Source organism: Amblyomma americanum, chromosome 3 (assembly GCF_052857255.1).
Source record: "Amblyomma americanum isolate KBUSLIRL-KWMA chromosome 3, ASM5285725v1, whole genome shotgun sequence".
In the NCBI taxonomy this organism is placed as follows: Eukaryota; Metazoa; Arthropoda; class Arachnida; order Ixodida; family Ixodidae; genus Amblyomma; species Amblyomma americanum.
The window spans coordinates 175099682-175118331 of NC_135499.1; the positions used below are offsets into that span (position 1 = coordinate 175099682).

Genomic DNA, 18650 nt, shown 5'->3' on the forward strand with positions numbered 1-18650 from the left:
TAAATTCAAATCTCCCTGACGTCATACCTTCAGTGGCCAAATAGGTGGGTACTAGTGGCTACTTTGACGCTGCGGGCCTGCGGGTGTGCCGGCGCTGCAACTGACGCGGCATGCGTTGGCGTTGCAGCAGACAGTAATTTGATAAAGGTTGTGAACTTCCAGTCACTAGAGTTTACAGTTCTGTCATGTCTTCAGAAAGGAGCAATTTCACTAGTACTGCCCCGTCTTCCAGCAATTTGGAGGCTGCGGAAGGCACTGAAAGAGGTACTTTCGTGCTCACACTTGTCTTGAGCAGATTACACGCCTTCTCAGTCTTTCTTCGCCCTTTGCATTGTTACTTGGTGTGATATCTTTTTCACCCTTTTTTTAACCTTCAGAGCGCGCTGCCACGGCCCAAGATGAGACGCTGGAAACAAACCGTTCAGGTGCGCGGAATGGTAAAGTTGTCAACAGTGTTGTCTTCTGGAATGCTACTGCTTGTCATTTTTCGTGTAGCTGTTTTCAGTGTCACTGGTTCTTTCTTTCAGCAGCAGAACTTGATCTCATCTCTTTGAAAGAGCGTTACAGCAGTGCTCAAGGTAAAGCCGTGTACTTGCATTCATACTTTCCGTCTTGATGCCGTTAGTCTTGCCGTGTTTGCGTGATTTTCACGGAGCTTTTTCGCTGCACGCTGCATTTTGGCAATTTAGATGAGCTTCGTATGCTAAAAACAAGCGCAGCCGATCTTCAGACCCGGTGCGAAAAGTGAGTGCGGGTGCCTACTTTTACTCGCGCGTTTTGACAAGGGGCCTTCCTTGATACCCGCGTTTCAGGTATCAGAAGACAAAGGACAAAATTGCTGCCAGGATTAAGAACCTTACAGCTCGAATACGTGAGGAAAAATCATCAAAATTTGAAAAATTGTAAGTGGTGTGTTCACATTATACGCGGCTCGCGCATTTTAGTTACTCTTTCTATTCGTTTTTCTTTTTTGCAGAATCACTTTAGAGCAGCGTGTGCAGCAGCTTCGTAACTCGTTGGCACAAACAGTATGGGTAAGATGTACCGAGCTGCACGTTTCTGGAATTCAGTTTTGCATGAACTTTGAGTCCGCAATGTTTGTATCCATCTTGTACAGGATACACTTGTTTTTGTTTTTTTTTACAAGTCTTGGATTGTAAGGAGTTAACAAATGTGGTATTTTTTTAAATGACTTTTAGACTCCAGAGGCCCTGGACAGAATGGCTGAGGATTTAAGAGCCAAGATTCAAAAGGTTGAACAGGAATGTAAGTGGCCTTCAAGGTGTAGCATACAGCTGTCATTGCTTTTTTATCTGTCTGATAAGTGTGCACACTGTTGGTGAGGTTTAGGCAGACACCATAGTCAGTCAGAAGGGGTCAAGAAAACGTTCTTTGTTTGAAAGTAATGCTAACAAAGCAGTAGCTCATAATATAGCTCAGAGATAGTAACAGCCTAGAAGAAACAAAAAGAGAACTGTGTATGACACTGGGCTGTTCTAGCTGGTCAGTCTTTGAATCAAAGCTTGTGAAACAAATAGTTGTGCAATGGCATGCACAGTGGTAGTTTTCCTATTAGGTTGGTCATTTTAAAATTTTGGAACTCTGTGACATTTCTTTTTGATTTCATAGTTAGTACAGATATTTCCTTGGTTTGTAGTGCTCTTTCAGAGTTTCTAGGTAACATGCTGTTTGCACCCATATTATTTCCAAGCCTATTGTACATTATTTCCAAGTGTATTGTTAAAAAAAAGTCAGTTCTTTTAAGCATAACAATATACAGCCACTGTTTCTTCTTGATATTTTCCTCTAAGCATTATTTCGTAAAAAGTGAAGCAAAGTGGCTGATAAATTGTTTTTTAGTACATTTGGTGTAGCTGCTATTCTGCATTTGTAAGGTATCTGTGAGTGTGCTAGTGTATTACGCGTTTCCTCTTTGAATGAAATGGCAGCAGGTGTTTTGGCTCACCATTATTGTCAGTGGTATTGACATTTCGACATTTTCAAAGAGAAGGGGCCTGTTGTGAGAGAGGTACTTTTACTGAAAAGGAAAACTTATTGTGTACCTGATTAATCAATATCTAACTAACTGTATGTCTGATATCTCTTTGATACTGCACATTTAGTCCTCCCAGTGTGAAATTCAATGAACTTGTTAGTTTTAATGCATTCATTGTCGGGCAGTATCGAAACCGTTCAGCAAGATGCTTTCAGTATGCCGTTATCTGTGCAGCGAAGCAGTGGTGAATGGAGAACAGACAATTTCTTTTAGTGCAGTGCACAAAACAACCCAGTTCTTTGCTGAGTATCTGTTTGGAAAAAGTTACGCAGGCTTTACTGTCCTAATATTCAAAAACACAGGGCATTGAAAGTAGACGCTGCAGTGGCTCGCTGGCCCGAAAGACATGGGTTAGATCCTGGCCGCAGCGGTCGCATTTTGATGTAGGTGAAATGCTAGAGGCCCATGTACTGTGTGACGTTAGTGCACATTAAAGAACCCCAGGTGGACAAAATTATCTGGAGCCATCTGCTACGGCATCCATCATAGCCTGAGTCGCTTTGGGAGGTTAAACCCATAAAACCATGACAAAACAAGGTCCTGAAAGTTCAGCATTCCAGTCCGTGAGCTGTAGGCATGCTTAACTTCTTTCAAATATCAGTCCCTGTAGTAATAGAAAGCAATGGCCATGGTACTTCCTCACTGCCTAATTCAAGTGGTTACACACTTGTCATCTCATCCCACAAGCAACTGTAAATGTGTGCATAAAAACTGCTCATGCAGCAGGAGGTCATTAGCTGGAACACTTAACGACCCCTTTGTTGGACAGTAAACAAATAAATGATGTTTTTATGTGCAATGGCTATTTCACATTTTGATGTTTTGTTAGCCCTGTTGACAGCACAGGGCTAAGAACGAAAGCTTTTCATTGCCTTTGGCATACTGCAGATTCATTTTTGATTCAAGATTTTTAGTGCCTGCTGTATCCAGAAGTGCCAGTGTACTAGTGACCATTCATTGCTTCAAGTTGGTCCATGCAAATAACTTTGCTTGAAATTTAAGTCAGCCATGCATCTGCTCTGCTCTTAAATATTATGTTTCTGTTGTATTGGGAAAAACAGCATACTGCTTTCATCTTGCTCAACTCTGGATTCTTGCAGGCATAGATGTGGGTGTGGTCCTTGAGGGAAAGAAAGCTGAGCTACTACAAGTACGAATGCAGGGTGCAGGCGATGTTGCGGCACAGGAGGTCTTCTTGGAGCCTGAAGAGGAGCAGATGGCTCTGTGAGTGGCGATAATACACATTAATTAATAACTTCTTTAAGGAAGATGCGGGTCTTGAAATGAGTATGTTTATTATTAAAGGTATCTTAATGAAATTAGATGTGTCTATGTTTTACTACTTCCTGTTTTCAAAAATATAATTAGTTTCAGTATATCTCAATTAGCTCACTAAATAACTGAGACCTAATTAAACTTGGGGGTTTTGATCGAAATGGGGTTGTAGCCAAAGACCTGCCATCTGGAACTATTCTAATTATATTGTTGTTGAAGTACATTATCATATAAAAATGCTAAATTTCGTCCAAGCACCATAATTATGAAGTATAAGGTGACATTATGGTTCACAAAAATTTAAATGTTTGACTCAGCCAAGGAAAATAGCATTGCTCCAAAGTTTAGTTATTTCTCAATTCAATGGTATAAAATTAATTGAAATTGTGCTATAAAAACATAGTCATGTTGGCAAAAAGCATGAAGCTGAGAAAATCTCATTTGAAGTGCGCACGCGCCAGCCATTCAGACGTCGTTCTGGAGGCTTAAAAAAAAACAGCGGAATGCGGACATTCCAAAATATTTCATAGTAGTGAGTAATACCAGGTAGTTGAGTAAGGGCCAAGCTTTCAAACAAAACCAGGATAGCGACCATCGGGACATGGTCGTGGGAAGTGACAGGCGCGAAATCTTGCTGCATTTCTCTTTGAAATCGCCATTTCCAGGCTTCGTAGGCGCGAAATATATAGATATTTACTAGTTGGAGGTCGAATTTAGACCTTGAAACTTTTTAGGCATGAACTTTAGAGGGTATTGATGCCGAATATGCCATTTTTGCAAAATCGAAATTTTTGCATTTTTTGATCATTTCAAGACCAGCATCTCCCCTTTGTACACAATAAATACATTAACACCTTCCTTACTGAAAAGGTTGGGATGTGAATTAAGAACCACATGTTCTGGGCACACCGCACTGTGAAATTAGTTCATGTTTCAGGAATTGTTGTCGAAAAACACGTGCTTGGCATTTATGCTCTGGTAGATATCGGGGCTAGGGACGATTCTTGAAGAAAGTATCTTCGATACCAACACCCTCAAAAGTTGATTTCTGATACAAATACCCAATACTGTATAATCAATGCTTACCTACACTGAAATCGCCAATATTAATAAAGCTGATAATATCATCTGCAAGTTAAAAATTTCTTCATGGCTCCTGGAATTTTTAGTGTGTCTGTATAGTAGTGCACTGTATTTTAAAGGGTTTAAACAAATCCGGCCGCACGGATTTCTCCAATTTCTTTAAGCTCCACTATCGGCGCAACTGGTTTCATTAAAACTTTAGCATTGGAATGAAGCCACGGTGACGTTGAAACGATCACTTCCATAGGCAGCCTAGCAAAATCTTTTTAAAGTTAATGGTCTTCATGCGAACCAATCTCTGAGCACTTGACTACATACGAATGGACTGAAAACTGTTTCTGGGGCTCTTCGTTTGTTTCTACAGTATTTACCAGTTGCCTCTACTTTTGCCCTATGCTAAAAGGTGCAAAGTCCTTGCACTTCAGAAAACCGAATAGTTATTGCCAGCACTATGTTTAATAGACATTTGAAGTTGAACATTCTTCGTTAAAGGCTAGAAGGAAAACAACAAAGAATAAACAAAAAGCAAGATACAGAGGCTGACGTTCACCACTTGTGGGTTTTCCCGGCGCTGAAGCCAACCAGAATTCGCCACCTGGTAGCAGTGGGTCTCTTGCCGTACAACCCGTCCTCATATATTGCTTGGACACAGGGGTCACATCACCGCTCCCTCCTCGCCTTCATTAGATCGACCCACCTTTTCTCCTCCATTTAACACCCACCCACTCTTTTCTTTTCTTTCTCTTTTCTTCCCAACTCCTCTTATGCCCAGAGGCAATAAATAATGCTATAAAAAATAAAAAAGAGCGAAAAGTTTTTATTAGGCAAAGCATATCTTGGTAATCTCTATTGTTTAGACATTTTTTTTACTTAACAGTAGTAACAGAATTTCATGAAAACATCAGTCCGAAAGAGCCTCGTGATTCAGCCGTGCTTCAAGCGAAGCAAATGAAAAAAGCCTCTGTATACAGGAGCACACGAGCGCTTTGCCGTTTTGTATTTTATGAAGGTGGCTTTTAAGGCAACAGCATTAAGGGTCTTGTTCAGTGGAGAAACCGCCATTGCTGGTGCTGCCGTGATGAGAAATTCTGGATTAGTCGCGAGGGTCGGGATGTCACAACCACATGACCTCACGCAGGTAATTAAAACACCCTATATTGATCACACAGTACAAAATTGATGTCACTGCAGAACTTCTCATTGATCTACAGGGTCATTACATAGTGCCCTGGAGAAAGAAAAGCAATTGTGTTGAAAAGAAAAACGATCGAGCCTTGAGTTGCGCGCTACCTCATGACAACTGGAGAACTTTCTTTATTGCCTTCAAAGGCGTGGGAATACAAGTCAGGTGATTATTACAAAACTGCAGCACTCTTAGCTGGCAGTGAACATTCCAAATTTTTCCATTGTGTTAGATTTCAAAACAGTGACACAGTTTCATCATTGCAGTCCCTGTCCTTCATGACATCGTGGATGTTTAAATGTTCGTTCGACTTGATTAAAGGAAGCCTTGTGAGGAATAAAAATTTAAATTTTATTATAATAAATTAAATAAAGTAAAGCACAGTGTCCGTGTCTACAAAGTCATGTGCAAAGAGTGCCCCAGGCCACAGAGGGGACCCGTTGACTCTATTGCATAATACCCTTAAGGCGGAGTTTAAAAGCCCTCGAATTTGTATCAGTGGATAAGAGTGAACCATAGCCGCGTCAACTCTGAGATCCTCGAGGTATGGTTAAGAAACTCAAGTTTCACTAGCGCATATCAAGAACTATGGCTTGGTGCAGCGTTGCTGCTCCAAATGAAAGGAGTGGGTCAACTGATGCATTTGAAACTGCCGGCACTGATGACCCCATTGACCCACGTGTGGAAGAGCGCACGACATTTATCGTCATTGCACAAGGCACATGGCAAGGCACAGCGGAGGTGGCAGTTGCTGATGTGTGCTTTATTTCTTCTGGGAACTCGGCATGCACAGACCGTAACGTCTTTGGCAAAGGCTGATGAGACCGTTGCAAGTCTGGCTTGCTGGCTGCATTGAGTCCGCGTTGTTGGTAGCGATGCCGCTGTGCCTGAATGTCAGGTAGCTTTGTAGCAGTGGAGGTCCTTGCGGAAGAGAAACGAACACTACATGCGCATGGCTACGAATGATTGGCGCCCTTCGTAAATTGTGGTCATGAACAGTGAAGGCTGTGGGTGGGAACCGTGCACAAAATTTGTTGCAACACAGTCAGTGGTCATAGGCTGCGACGTCGGGTACTGTAGGATGCAGATGATAGAACACTTGAGTCGGGCCTTTGGCGTAGCTGTTTATATGGCTGCATGGCTTAACTGTCCTCCATAGCAACCTGGGCGAGCACGGTGAGCTCCCCTCCTTGTGGTAAACATTCAATATCACATCTACGACTGAAGGCAGCTGACGCTGGGATACAGGAATCCGTGGACGCCTCACCGTTGTGCAGGAGATCCTCAACCATTGATACACACAGGCGTGGTGATGGATTGGGATATTGGTGCGTATCTGGTGGAGCCAAGTCCTGAGACGCACTAGGCAGCGAGTCTACAGCGGTAGTACGAGTAGCGTCATGGCACAAAAGTACTGCTCATGAGACAGCAGTGGCTGTGCTTGCTCCGTCTTGACTTGCTCAAAATGCGGCTGTCATGCGAGCTGGAAACCTTAGTGCCTGATGACGGCTGCCTCGAGGTCATCATATAGGGTGGGCCGTAGAGGTGGCAAGATGAGGCTCTGGAACGGGCCCCAGGAAGGAGCGTCTTGGTGATGTAGAACCGGATGGCTTGTCTGGAGACGCCATGAATGAAAAAATTGGACTCGAGCGTCGCAAACCAGAGTGGTGGATTGTTGTCGTAAGAAGGTGCTGATTCATGCTTCCAGGAAAATCAGTCTTGCTGCACAGCATTAGGATGGACTTGCCTAGGTTGGATGGGTCCCATTTTGACGTGGCCATGACACAGCACGTAACAAAGGAATGGCTTCAGTGGTGAAGTCGGCTTGGTTGCTTGTGTCGAATGTCCAGGAAGTCTGCGGTCACCAATTGTGGAGAGCTGTTCTCATTTATTGAAGGAGCCGCACAATGTCTGGTGAAGAAAACGGCGGCCAGCTGATGGCCGCGCCAGCTCTACAAGGCAGCCATAGGCATTCTGTCTGGCAGAGCTCATCACTTCTTTGTCTTCCAAACCGCTGGCACACAGCATGAGCACTGATATATCCAGCCTGGTGTACTCACCAGATAGTTGGGGAGCTGTCGTAATGTAACAGTGTCTTTCAAAACCAAGAGCCATATTCCGAGTTTGTGTCATATAAAAAGGTCAGAATCTGCCGCAGCAGCCACGCCCGATTGGTCGAAACGCCGGAAGCGGATGTCTGTTCGGTTGCGACTGTGAGCGGCGGCAAAATGTCACTGCATTAAGGTTGCCGCAGCGAAACGGTTCATCTGTGCAGTTGCTCTTTGCAGACAAATTGAACACGACCAATGTGACCGAAGAAAAATTCAGCCACAAGTTTAGTTGCGCATCAGATTCCACTGTAAAGGGGTAATATCAAAGCTGCTTTATTCACCCAATGGACTTCAACAAATAGAAACAATAGTTCAGATACTCTTTTCTGCACCGTAAAGGCCGGAGGTGTACTTAATGAAGAAAATATTGTACGCAACTACGCGTGGCTTTGCAGTGACAGAAGGCGGCCGCTACATACGTCGATCGCCGATGTTAAATAAAAGGCAGCTACCTTGTTCACGCAACACGAGGTTTTACATTTATCTTGAGGGTAAAAGGGTACGCAGAGGAAAATTTGTGGCATGCACTCACTCGCTGCACAATGTGCACTTCGTGCCGTGCTGAACCAAGATGCCGTGACGACTTGCAGTCTGCAACATTGCTGAACGTAATCCGGTGCTGTGATCGGATGGTTGTGCAGACGGAAATTTGCGTTCTTCATTCCTTTTATGCAGGCACTGCAAGAACCGCGAGATGCCGCGTTTGGGTTTTAAATTTTGTGCAGCAAATAAATAAAAGGGATAAGCTAAAAGATTTTCTTGCTGTGTTTCTCTTCTTATATGCGTTGGGAGAGTTCGCAGTTGAAGTTTTCATAGCTTCGCCATGGTACAAAGCGCATGCATGCCCAAGAAAGAAAGGACAAGATACAAGCGCTTTCTTCATCTGCAGTTGCATTCTTTGGTGCTGCTGTTTTTCTTAGGTTCAAACTGCACTAACTAGCCCAAAAACAAGTTTTATTGATGCCCACTCTGACGCCCGTAAACTTCCTTGCAAGCTAACCTGCGAGCTCATTGCAGAACCACACCACCACGGCTATTGAGAACACTAAGGGAAGCCGAAAAACTGCATATGCCATGTCAAACATGTCGGTGTAGAAGCACGTCATTGGTGATTGACCATCCGTGCACATGAGCGGTTTCATGCTGCCAGGCATTACACACGCTCATGATGCAGCACCCTTCAACAGCTTATAGAGAGTTCTAGAATAGGAAATGCATGTTTGCGTGCGGTAAACTACAGTAAACGCAAGCATTCTGCGGGACAATATGGTTTATGTTGCATCATTCTACGTACGCAGACAAGTTAACGAATGAAGAGAACAATTTTTACAATAAACCAGTGCTCGCTAGGCCTGGGAGCTACAGAATCGTCCAGCGAAATAAAAAAACTGGCCAAATCTCTCATCCATTCAATTTTTTATAGACAAGGTAGGACGAAGCGAAAGCCCCGTACCCAGTTTATAGCCAGTTCATGTGCCAAAAAACGCAGTAACACAGATGATTTCACTTCGAAGCGAGAGGCTCCGGTTCAGAGCACGCCGCCATGTTGGCCGTCCTTGAGCAGCATGCGCTATGTGTTTGACATCACCGTCTGGTTTCTTCGACCCTTTTCAGTGTATCAAACCTCCCCATCCACTTCCAGCATTTCGACCAATCAGGTGTGGCCACTGCGGCAGATTATGATGCTTTTTATTATGACACAAATTCTGAATACATACCCCACTTGCTCCACTGCATTCATTACCAACAAATGGTACATGCTTTCACTCCCGTTGTTGTCGCCCAATGGCAATATATGGTACAGTAGACTCTCATGAATTTAAACTTCAAGGGACCAGACATTGTTTGAATTATTAAAGTGTACCTTAATATTATTCACGACTGAATGTAATTTTCTCTCTGTATATCTATGCATACCAGTTGTATTTTGGAACCTTTGCTCTGTGGAAAAAAAATTATGGGTAAAAGGCAGATTTGTTTATTCTAGAATAGAACGAGCTGCCGGTTTACCAGCAATCTCTAATGGTTGTGTATTTGAAAATAGAAAAAGCTATCAATAATTTGCTGGTAACCCAGTCGAGTAAAACCAACCTAACTTTAACTTCAAGGGACCGAAAAAAAGTCCAAATTATCCGAAAGTCGAATGATCAAATTACCCTTGGAAACACTGCCAAAAGTCATCTCGCATCATCACAAATTTAAGTGATTAAAAGATGGGCTATGGTTGTCTGCTCCTGTGGAAAAATTGTGTAACAGTGATTTTTTGCAGTTTCATCAATTCTATAAAAATTCCTAACTGGTCCTGACTGATCAAACTGGCTTAAGCAACTCGGTTCATTCCAGCTGAAGCCATTCAATAGTAGCTGTAATCAACTTTAAATTATTCATTAAACCAGTTTGAACACTTGGGATTTTTTCACGTGTGCACAGTGTAAGGAGTGTTGAAACAGAACAGCTCCAATATCGTAGGGGCCTCCGTGGCTTCTTTTTCTGTGCAGCGGGGTTTCAGTTAACGTCCACGGTACTGGTTGACAGCCGTGGTAGCGGTTGGCGCATGTGGTACCATTCACCGCACAAACTTTGAACATATCGTGATGAGCACACAGTTTCAGTGCACGGGAGGAACCACACGGACAAACACGAGCTCAAGAATGCAAATTGGCAACAAAACGGCATACAGACATGCTCGGCTGGTTGATGCAGGCCTATAGGCATTTTCACCGCAAGCTGCTAACAAAGCTTTGGAAACAAAACTATGCAGCAACGAGTGCCCTTCTATTGTCACCATGCCTGCCATTGCACCCATATCAAAGATATCAACAATATGTCTGTCATTTTGGGCTTGAGGAGGGATATCCGAATGATGGCTTGCAGTGTCAAGGTACATCCGGTTAATTTTCAGCTGATGCGGCACCACTAACCTCATGTATCTGACCTTGGCCACCCACTGTTCAGCTGACCGGGAGTGTTGAAGCAAGACAAAGTTTTAATTAAGTGAAATCATGGTACAGTGTAGTTGTGCAACCAAAATTTTTAGTGTTCTAATTAAGCAAAAGTGTTAATTATCTGAGTTTTAATTATTGTGAGTTGACTGTATTAAATTCTCCATATTTTCCTCTTCCTTGATTCCATCTTAACTTCCATTTCCTGTAAGCTTCATGAATATATGCCATTTCAATATTTTCATGGAGACAGCCAACAAATTTGGCTGTCTGCATTGTGCTGATCAGGTGTCGGCAGCTGCAGCTTACGCTAAATTTGTGGCAAGAATACACCATCTGTGGTTGCTACTGTGCAATCCAAAGATTGTGCCTTTGTAAAGTAACAAATGTAGACGACGACTTACTAGTTCTGATGCATACACACGAAGGAAGCCAATAGTTGTTGAAACCGAGGAAAGCATAGGTAAATGTTTTGTGCTTGCATGCGTGAGTGCGTGTTGAGCAGCGAGAAATTAGTAGTGTCACCATATTTTGCCTCTGAGATAATTGTTTAGAAAATAGAAAAAAAAAAGAACAGTTGCATGCCACCAGTGGGATAAACATTGCATGAAACACCTAGGCAAGTGAGCATCATCCATGACATGGAATGGTGTCAGGTCCACGACGTACATATTACAAATACTCTAGTTGGAAAAGTGCACTGGTACCCAGTGACTTTATGCTGCACTTTCATTTTCTCACAGCAAAGGTGGCAGTTCCTCGCCCTCTATACCTTTGTAGAGGTTATTTTGCACCGACTCGGGAGGCAAAATGGTGTTGCATTTGTCAGGATTGGCATTCTGTCAAGTCAGCTTCCCTGGGAAAGCAGGCTGGGCTAACTTGGGGCCTTTGGCTGGCTTTAAAAGTTACAGGCACCCTTTCCTTTCCAATATTTTTCAGAGAAAATGAAATTGATCATTAACGAGAAAATGATTGTGACCGTTGTACAATAAAATGTTTGTGATGCGAATTTCATGAAAAATATTTGTATCAGCCAAAATTAATATTGTCAGAATATGAACAAAATGAGTATGTTGAAGCACCGGAAATGCATTCTCGTGCATTAATACATGGCTGTCAGGAAACCTGGAAGCCGTAATGCACAGTTGATGCAGATCCTCTAACATTTTCAGTGGTTGTGAAGTTGAACCCATGAGCATACACACATTCGTCTATGCCGATGCAGTAGCAAGGATTCCATCACTCAATGCTTGCAGTTGCATACTGTGCGACTTGCGATCGCAGGATCAGCAATGTGGGGGCAGTGCGTGGTGCTCATGGATGCATACTGTTCGGCTGGCACGCTCGCAGCATTTGTGCATAGAGCACACAATATCCTAGCCACCCACTGTTCTCGCTACTTCCGCCTTTGGCTGCACCGTTTGGAACTTTCCATGCTGCCACCACCAAAATCTGAGCTGTTGTGGCCTCCTTACATTGCTGCCAACGGTTGCAGCTCCTGGATTCATATTTTCCTTGCCAGCACGGGAGAGTGTTGGGACACTCGAAATTCTGCACGTTGTACACAATGCACTGTGGCCATGGAATATTACAAATTCATATCGTACCCAAATTCATGTCGGCCGTGATTTTGTCATCAAGATTCATAGAAAAGATGCCGGGAGTTGCCTGTACAGTCTGGACTCTGTATGCTTGCCACACTAAGGGTGCCACCCAACACATTCTGCAAATTATCTTGTTCAACTGTAGCAACTGTAAAGATGAAAAATGTGCTTTGTGCAGCATGTTAGTAAGCACAAAAGAAAAAACAGTGCCTAAATCCTTGCATGTGTTGGAGTCCCTGTCTTCCATATTGAAGCATTGTTCTTAGAAATAAACTGGCCCAGTACAACTTTCTAGGTCTTTGCTGCTGTTCTGACCATGAGAACTTGTGCAGTTTAAGTGTGTGTTCTGGGGTTTTACCTTTTGTAATATGTGCTAAACACTGTGTTTGGCAGTTGAAGTTGCAACCTCCAGGCAAATTTTTTTTCCTGCCTCCGCTGCCCAGTAGAAACCATTTAATTGGAGCAAAACTGGGACAGTAGTTTCTGAAATATATGTGGGACACACTAGTTGTCTGAAAAAACTTTGATCAGTGTTTGACAATTCATTAAAAACCGTTGAACAGTGTAGGGAAATACAGTCGAACCTCGTTATATTGAAATGGTTTATAACAAAATGAATGTGACGAAGGAATAACGCTTCCCCTTTGAGGCTTGGTCAATACAGGCTCTAAATCGCCTGGCCCCTTCAACTTCGTTATATCGAGGTTCAAGTGTAGTTATTGGTGATACACAAAAATAAAAGCAACCTACTTGAAGCACCTGGCGCCAGCTGGCTGGAATAATGAAATCATTTCTCATAGGGAAATTAGCCCTGTGAATTCTGCAGCTTGACTGTTGCGCGAGTATTTTAGCTAGACACATCTTGACTTTTCTCGTGCAATATTTCTTCTGTCTTCACTTTGCAGCCAGATCTTTGGAGGAGAAGGTGAGAGACTACAAAGAGTGCTCGATCAACTTAAGTTGAAGAAGCAACAGCTCATGGAAGAACTTGACCGCCTTTCGCAGCCATGATATGCGAGCCGAGTGTTGGCTGCAGGACTTGACAACTGCGCGATGTTGATGCCAAAGAACCTGTGATACAGCCACCGAGTGATATAGCCATCACGCGTACCTATACCAGCGCGCCTTAATTTATCTCGGAGACTTGGTCTCACATACAATTCCTTTTTTTGTCATGTTCCTTTTTTGTTTTACAAACTGACAAGAGTCAGATCTGCCAAAGAAGTGGCTTGTGATGCAAATAAAACATTCCAGTGAGTTCTCCAGACATTCTCACAGCCTGTTTTATGGAATGTCATAGAGTTGCATTCGCACAACCAGCGATGAGCAAGAGCAAGCTGGTTCTTGTGTATTCGCTAGTGACATGCTCACCAAGCGCTGTGTGTGCACATGCACCTTGCGATGCAGCTGCAAATCTTGTGTACCATTTGTCAGGAAACACACACGGAAACCTTGCATATTTGAACAGTGTGCTTTTAATTTTTTATTGCATGGCACTTTAGAGGCCAACCCGGGATTTTTTAAACATTTTGAGCTGATGATCATATTACTTTCCTTTTATAGAGTCCCCTCGCTCCAGTACAAAAATCCATTTTTTAAAATACCGAGTAGAAGTTCTTAAAAAGATCAAAAACCAGAAACCAATACCGAAACATTGTTTCGACCTGACGATGACGTCACAGGGGCTGTCACAAAATCTATTGTGTGCAAGTTGATTGGTCAAACTGGCAACTGAAAGTGAGAGCTTGGGACATTATTTATATGAAATGACAAAAAGCCAACTCGAAATTTTGTCCTTCAACAAACACGGAGCGAATGGCTGTGGCCATGTGGCCAGTGACGTCACACACGCAAGGTTGCGCGTAGAAATCTCACTAAATGAGGGCTTATTAATTTAGAACACTTCAATTTATTTAACATGCACAAAAATCTCGGTCCAGGCTTTTTTGCAGTCTATCCATGTTGAAATGCAGCTACCATGGCAATGATGGAATTTTTAAACTTGTGTTCAGCAGTTTGTGGCAAGAATTGCAGATTCACGTGCAACAAAGTTGACGCTGTGCTTCTATTGCATACTATAGAATAGAAGCTTTTTTCCATCTTTCAGTCCCACTACTTTTCTCAGTCTAAGCTTAAAGCTCATCATTACGCAACACTCCGGCCAATGCCTCCACGTTGCGTGCCAAAGTCTCGCTGCGGGGCTTCTTTTTTAATTTCCAAAATCTCTTGTCCAAACTTGTTCATTTTCCCACAATGCAGAGTTGGTCCTTATTGTTCTAGGTGCTTGGTAATCTTTCACAGACTGTGTTTTCATGCCTGCTGTACTGTCTGCAGCACTTCAAGCTAGGAAGTGTGGCTGCTAAACATGAAGCACTGTGAAGTGAAGTGAGTGTTGCATTATTGAAGGAGACCCGTATTGCTCCAGCTATACATCTGGCACTGCTTCTTTAGGTGCCATGTTTAGAAGCGGCATTTTCTTGCTTTCCACAAGAAATCAAGTACAAATAAAAATTTTCTAGGTGAAAGAATGGCGATGCCATCCATTTAAAATAATGCAGAACTCGTACTGAAACGTGCTTTCCAAGCCACATACTTCTCTGCCACTGCTCTCAGTGTGAAATTCTACTCCCTAGTTCTGGCATTGCCATAGACATTGCGGTACCTTCATCTACTTTATAAGGCAAAGGCAGTGATCACTTTCAAATGTGGCATCAAACTAAATCCACTACAAGTGCTGCATCTCTGTAGAACCCAAGCGTAAACAATGAAGCAGTAGATATGATTGTAATTGATTTGACCATGTTACTTCAATAACTGCTTAATTCGGATACCCTGTGCAATCCTTTCAATCAAACGCATGTACTGTTCTATGGCATGAAAATCTCATGAAGTGAAAATCTCTGGAAGTTCCAACAGGCAACGGAGCTCACATGTGCACAGGTCACCAGAGCTGGTGGCGATGGTGCTGAGTAAGCAACTCGGAAGTCCACCCACTCCAGCATAAGTGGTGCTGGTGTTCAACCGAAATGTTATGGTGCCGTACTCATCACTGGGTGATTCCACGAGAGATGTACTCATTTAAGGGCCGCACTCCTAGCTGTTAACCCGCGCTTGCCAATAGCAATGACACCAAATCCTGCTTACGTCACAAATGCGTGTTTGTCCACAAAAATGTAATTCGGTATGTACTCTTTTGATAGAAAAGGTCTCAGTCTTTGGATTTGGGGAGAATTTAGAGAAATGTAGGTTGTGTTTACTGCTTCTGCCCCTTCATTTAGGCGTTCCTATCGATGCTCAAGAAGCCAGAAGTTTGAGCATGGATAACATTGTTCGAAACAAAATAATGCAACGTGTTCTTTCATATTCTTTTTTTGCCCCCTTCTAGAGACTTGTTTCAGGAATAAGAAAAATTGGGGATTTGTTTTTTTTTACTTTGATTTTCGAGAAGCACTACTATGCTCAAAAATGCCAGATATGGGGCAATAATTTTTGTACTTTCCTATTCTATGTAGCAATGAAAGTCTGTACTCTTTTAGCACCTCAATGCTTATCTATTGTGCAAATTTGAAGGACATGTGGTTGACATTTCTGGGGGAAAAAAAATCTTGGAAATGGCCTCATTTGAGACTTGCGTCACTTTAAAAATTTTTATAGCCAGCGACAACTTATTCACAATGACAGAAATAAGCATGACATATTCTTCCTCACCTGTACTTTCAGCATGCAAAATATATCTGTCCTGGCTTTCATGTCTTGATTTTTACGTCATTGCAAATTTGCAAAATTGAGCTGTGCATGAAAACGCTGCCTTTGCCAGGACGTCGTCTACAATTTTTTTCTCCTTAAATATTAGCATTTTCACAAAACAAAATTCACTGTTGGCCTACTGAATTATACGTGCACACTATTTAAAATAATCAAGAGTAATAAAGATTTGAAATATTTGGGCAATTTGATCTCTCATGGAAACACCTCACCACGATCATCAGGTTTTTTGCTGCACTCCAGCACTTTCTTCTTTCTTTTTGTTGCATGCACGTCGCAGACCTTGCTGTAAGCATTGATATTATTGTAGAGTCTAGAATCGTTTGGCATTACATCATATGTGTGCGCAAAAGGTGAGTTTTTTGTGTGTGTGTGTGTGTATAGGGGCGGGAGCAGGCTCCTCGACAACCTATATGTTGGCTCATCCACATCATTTGGCGGAACTTTGAGAAATACTTCTCCATGCAAACTCCTGAAATGAAGCACAATGCAGATTCTTTTAAAGAAATAAAGGCGTGTTGGTGCAAGACACTTCTGTTGTTTCTTTTTCGGTACCCCTGATAATTCAGCGTTCGGTTAATTTCTACATTTGCACACACTTGGTGAAATCTGCAGTGCTTATTACTGCCGGTCTGATGCCTAAAACATTGCTTAGGTGTCCATTTGTTGCATTATGAAGAAAAAAAGCGCAAAAAGAGATGGGACATAGGCAGAACACGGCAGTACTAAACATTTATTGAAGAAACACGGTCTTCTTTTGCAGTTTTGTTCTTTATAATGTCTAGCCAACTGGCCTGCAATTAAGCCCTCCTAAGTTCCATTTGTTATGCCTGCAACATGCATTTCTAGAGCCTAAAGATCTGCTCTGTGCAGATGATTAAGTGGTTGTTATACAAAACATTACTGGCTTTCAAAGCCTAGGGATTTTTCTGCTTTGCGTATGGTATTGTTGAAATGGAGCGCAGAATACTTTTATGCTATACATCTCGCAATACATCCAACAGGCTGCCACTGAAGTGTCATCGTAGGTGCTCGTCACACATAAGGGTTTTGAAGACGGTGAACGCAAAGAAATGAGTGCCATAATTGCAACATTTCTACAAGGCATCTGTCGATGCACTCGTTCTGTGGTGACATGTGGTCGCGGTGTAAACACTTGTACAACCATTTCTTGACTCTTTCAGATGCTTTGTAGACAAGTGTGCCCATAGCAAACTCTCAGCTTTTCTGAGAGCGTGCTGCATCTTACAATGATCACTTTGTTGGAGACAAATTCAATGCTATTCACATTGTAACTGGTGTGCATTTTTATGTCAGCTTGTGAATGCACTAGTGTTTCTCAGAACAATGCTCTATCTGTAGCACATGCTTTGACGTTGTTGTACAGAACAATGTTATCATTTCACTTTATTCCGAGTTTCTTATGTTATCGATACTTCACGCGTCAGAAGCTTGTTACAGTCTTGCAGCCATTGTGTTGCTGTTTAGTACACTGTTTTTACATAGCTACGGGAAAAATGACTGTTTTTCACATTTCAAAGCTCACTAATTGGCTCTCCTCATGCTCGCTTAGAATATTCAGGAGGAAAAAAAATTGTTCTGAAAGGGTCAAGTTGGTTGCTTACTGTCCACACAATAAAGCCATAGTTTACTTGGTTTTTGTGCCTTGACACTTCCCATAAGCAGATCGCGAAATGATAGTGCACTCTGACAACAAAGCCAGATTGATAAAACAGGAAAAAAGTTCATTGCCAACCAAAAAGATTTTTGTTTAATGCTTTTCTTTTAAAGCTGATTTCAATGGATGTGAAGTACAAATGTAGCAGTGTACCGAGGTTTTGGTGCTCATTAAGGGGACAGGACGAGCAAAAAATGACAAAATAGATTTTCACTTTTGTTTAATTTCTTATAGGGCATTCTTTTCTCTGCATTTTTTCCAGTATCACTCTTCGTCCTGCATTGCATATTTCCCTTTAAATAATAGCTTTGAAGAGGAGGAAGCGAACAGCCAGGCAGATATGGCAGTAATTTGTAATCTAATTCATTACTATTTGAGGTGGTAATTTAGTCATGTAATGGTTTACTTTGAAGTAATTTAATTGCAGAAGTAATTGCATAATATGTTTGTGGGGTTGAGCATCTGCAAAGCAAGAAAAACGTGCAACCAGCAATAGCCAGCAACCCAACAAAGCGGCGCACGCTGACGAGAGGCAATGTGTGCAGTGGCAATCGGCACCACCTTGGTGAAGAGAGTATAGGGTTGCTAGGCAACTTCCAGCACTGCGTATGATTGCGCACAGAGACATGCCATAGGGCCACCAGGAGAGCTCAATGGCCATGGTGTGTTGCATTGTGACTGCTTGAGCGAGTACGTCCCTCTAGACTACTACATATATACTGCCACGTCATCACACTGAAATCTTAAAAACTTGGTTGCGAGTTAAACATGCTTCTGTGGCTGGATTTAAGCCCTACTTTCAGCTCAAGAACAACATAGGCGACAGCATCACAGTGGCATGCAATTTATTTACGCCAATGTGCATCCAGAACGAGTCAAGTGAACAGCAGAATTGGCGGCTTTTCTGTGCCCCGGTGCATTTCCGGGACGATGAGCATTAGCAAGCAGTTGAT

General features: G+C 42.6%; 1 protein-coding gene across 4 annotated transcripts; it reads left to right on the forward strand.

The window, feature by feature from the left end:
- The first annotated feature begins 49 nt into the window (after positions 1–49).
- On the forward strand, positions 50–13519 carry LOC144125468 (uncharacterized). 4 transcript variants are annotated; one of them, XM_077658853.1, is made up of 9 exons: positions 50–264; positions 378–437; positions 528–578; positions 690–744; positions 813–902; positions 977–1034; positions 1200–1266; positions 3157–3280; positions 13160–13519. In XM_077658853.1, exons 1-9 carry the CDS (start codon positions 186–188, stop codon positions 13263–13265), a joined length of 690 nt encoding a protein of 229 aa, XP_077514979.1. In that variant the 5' UTR covers positions 50–185; the 3' UTR covers positions 13266–13519. The 4 variants fall into 4 exon arrangements, with proteins under 4 accessions (XP_077514979.1, XP_077514981.1, XP_077514980.1 ...); XM_077658855.1 differs by having other exon boundaries at positions 378–425; XM_077658854.1 differs by having other exon boundaries at positions 531–578; positions 13160–13408.
- The last annotated feature ends 5131 nt before the right edge of the window (positions 13520–18650 follow it).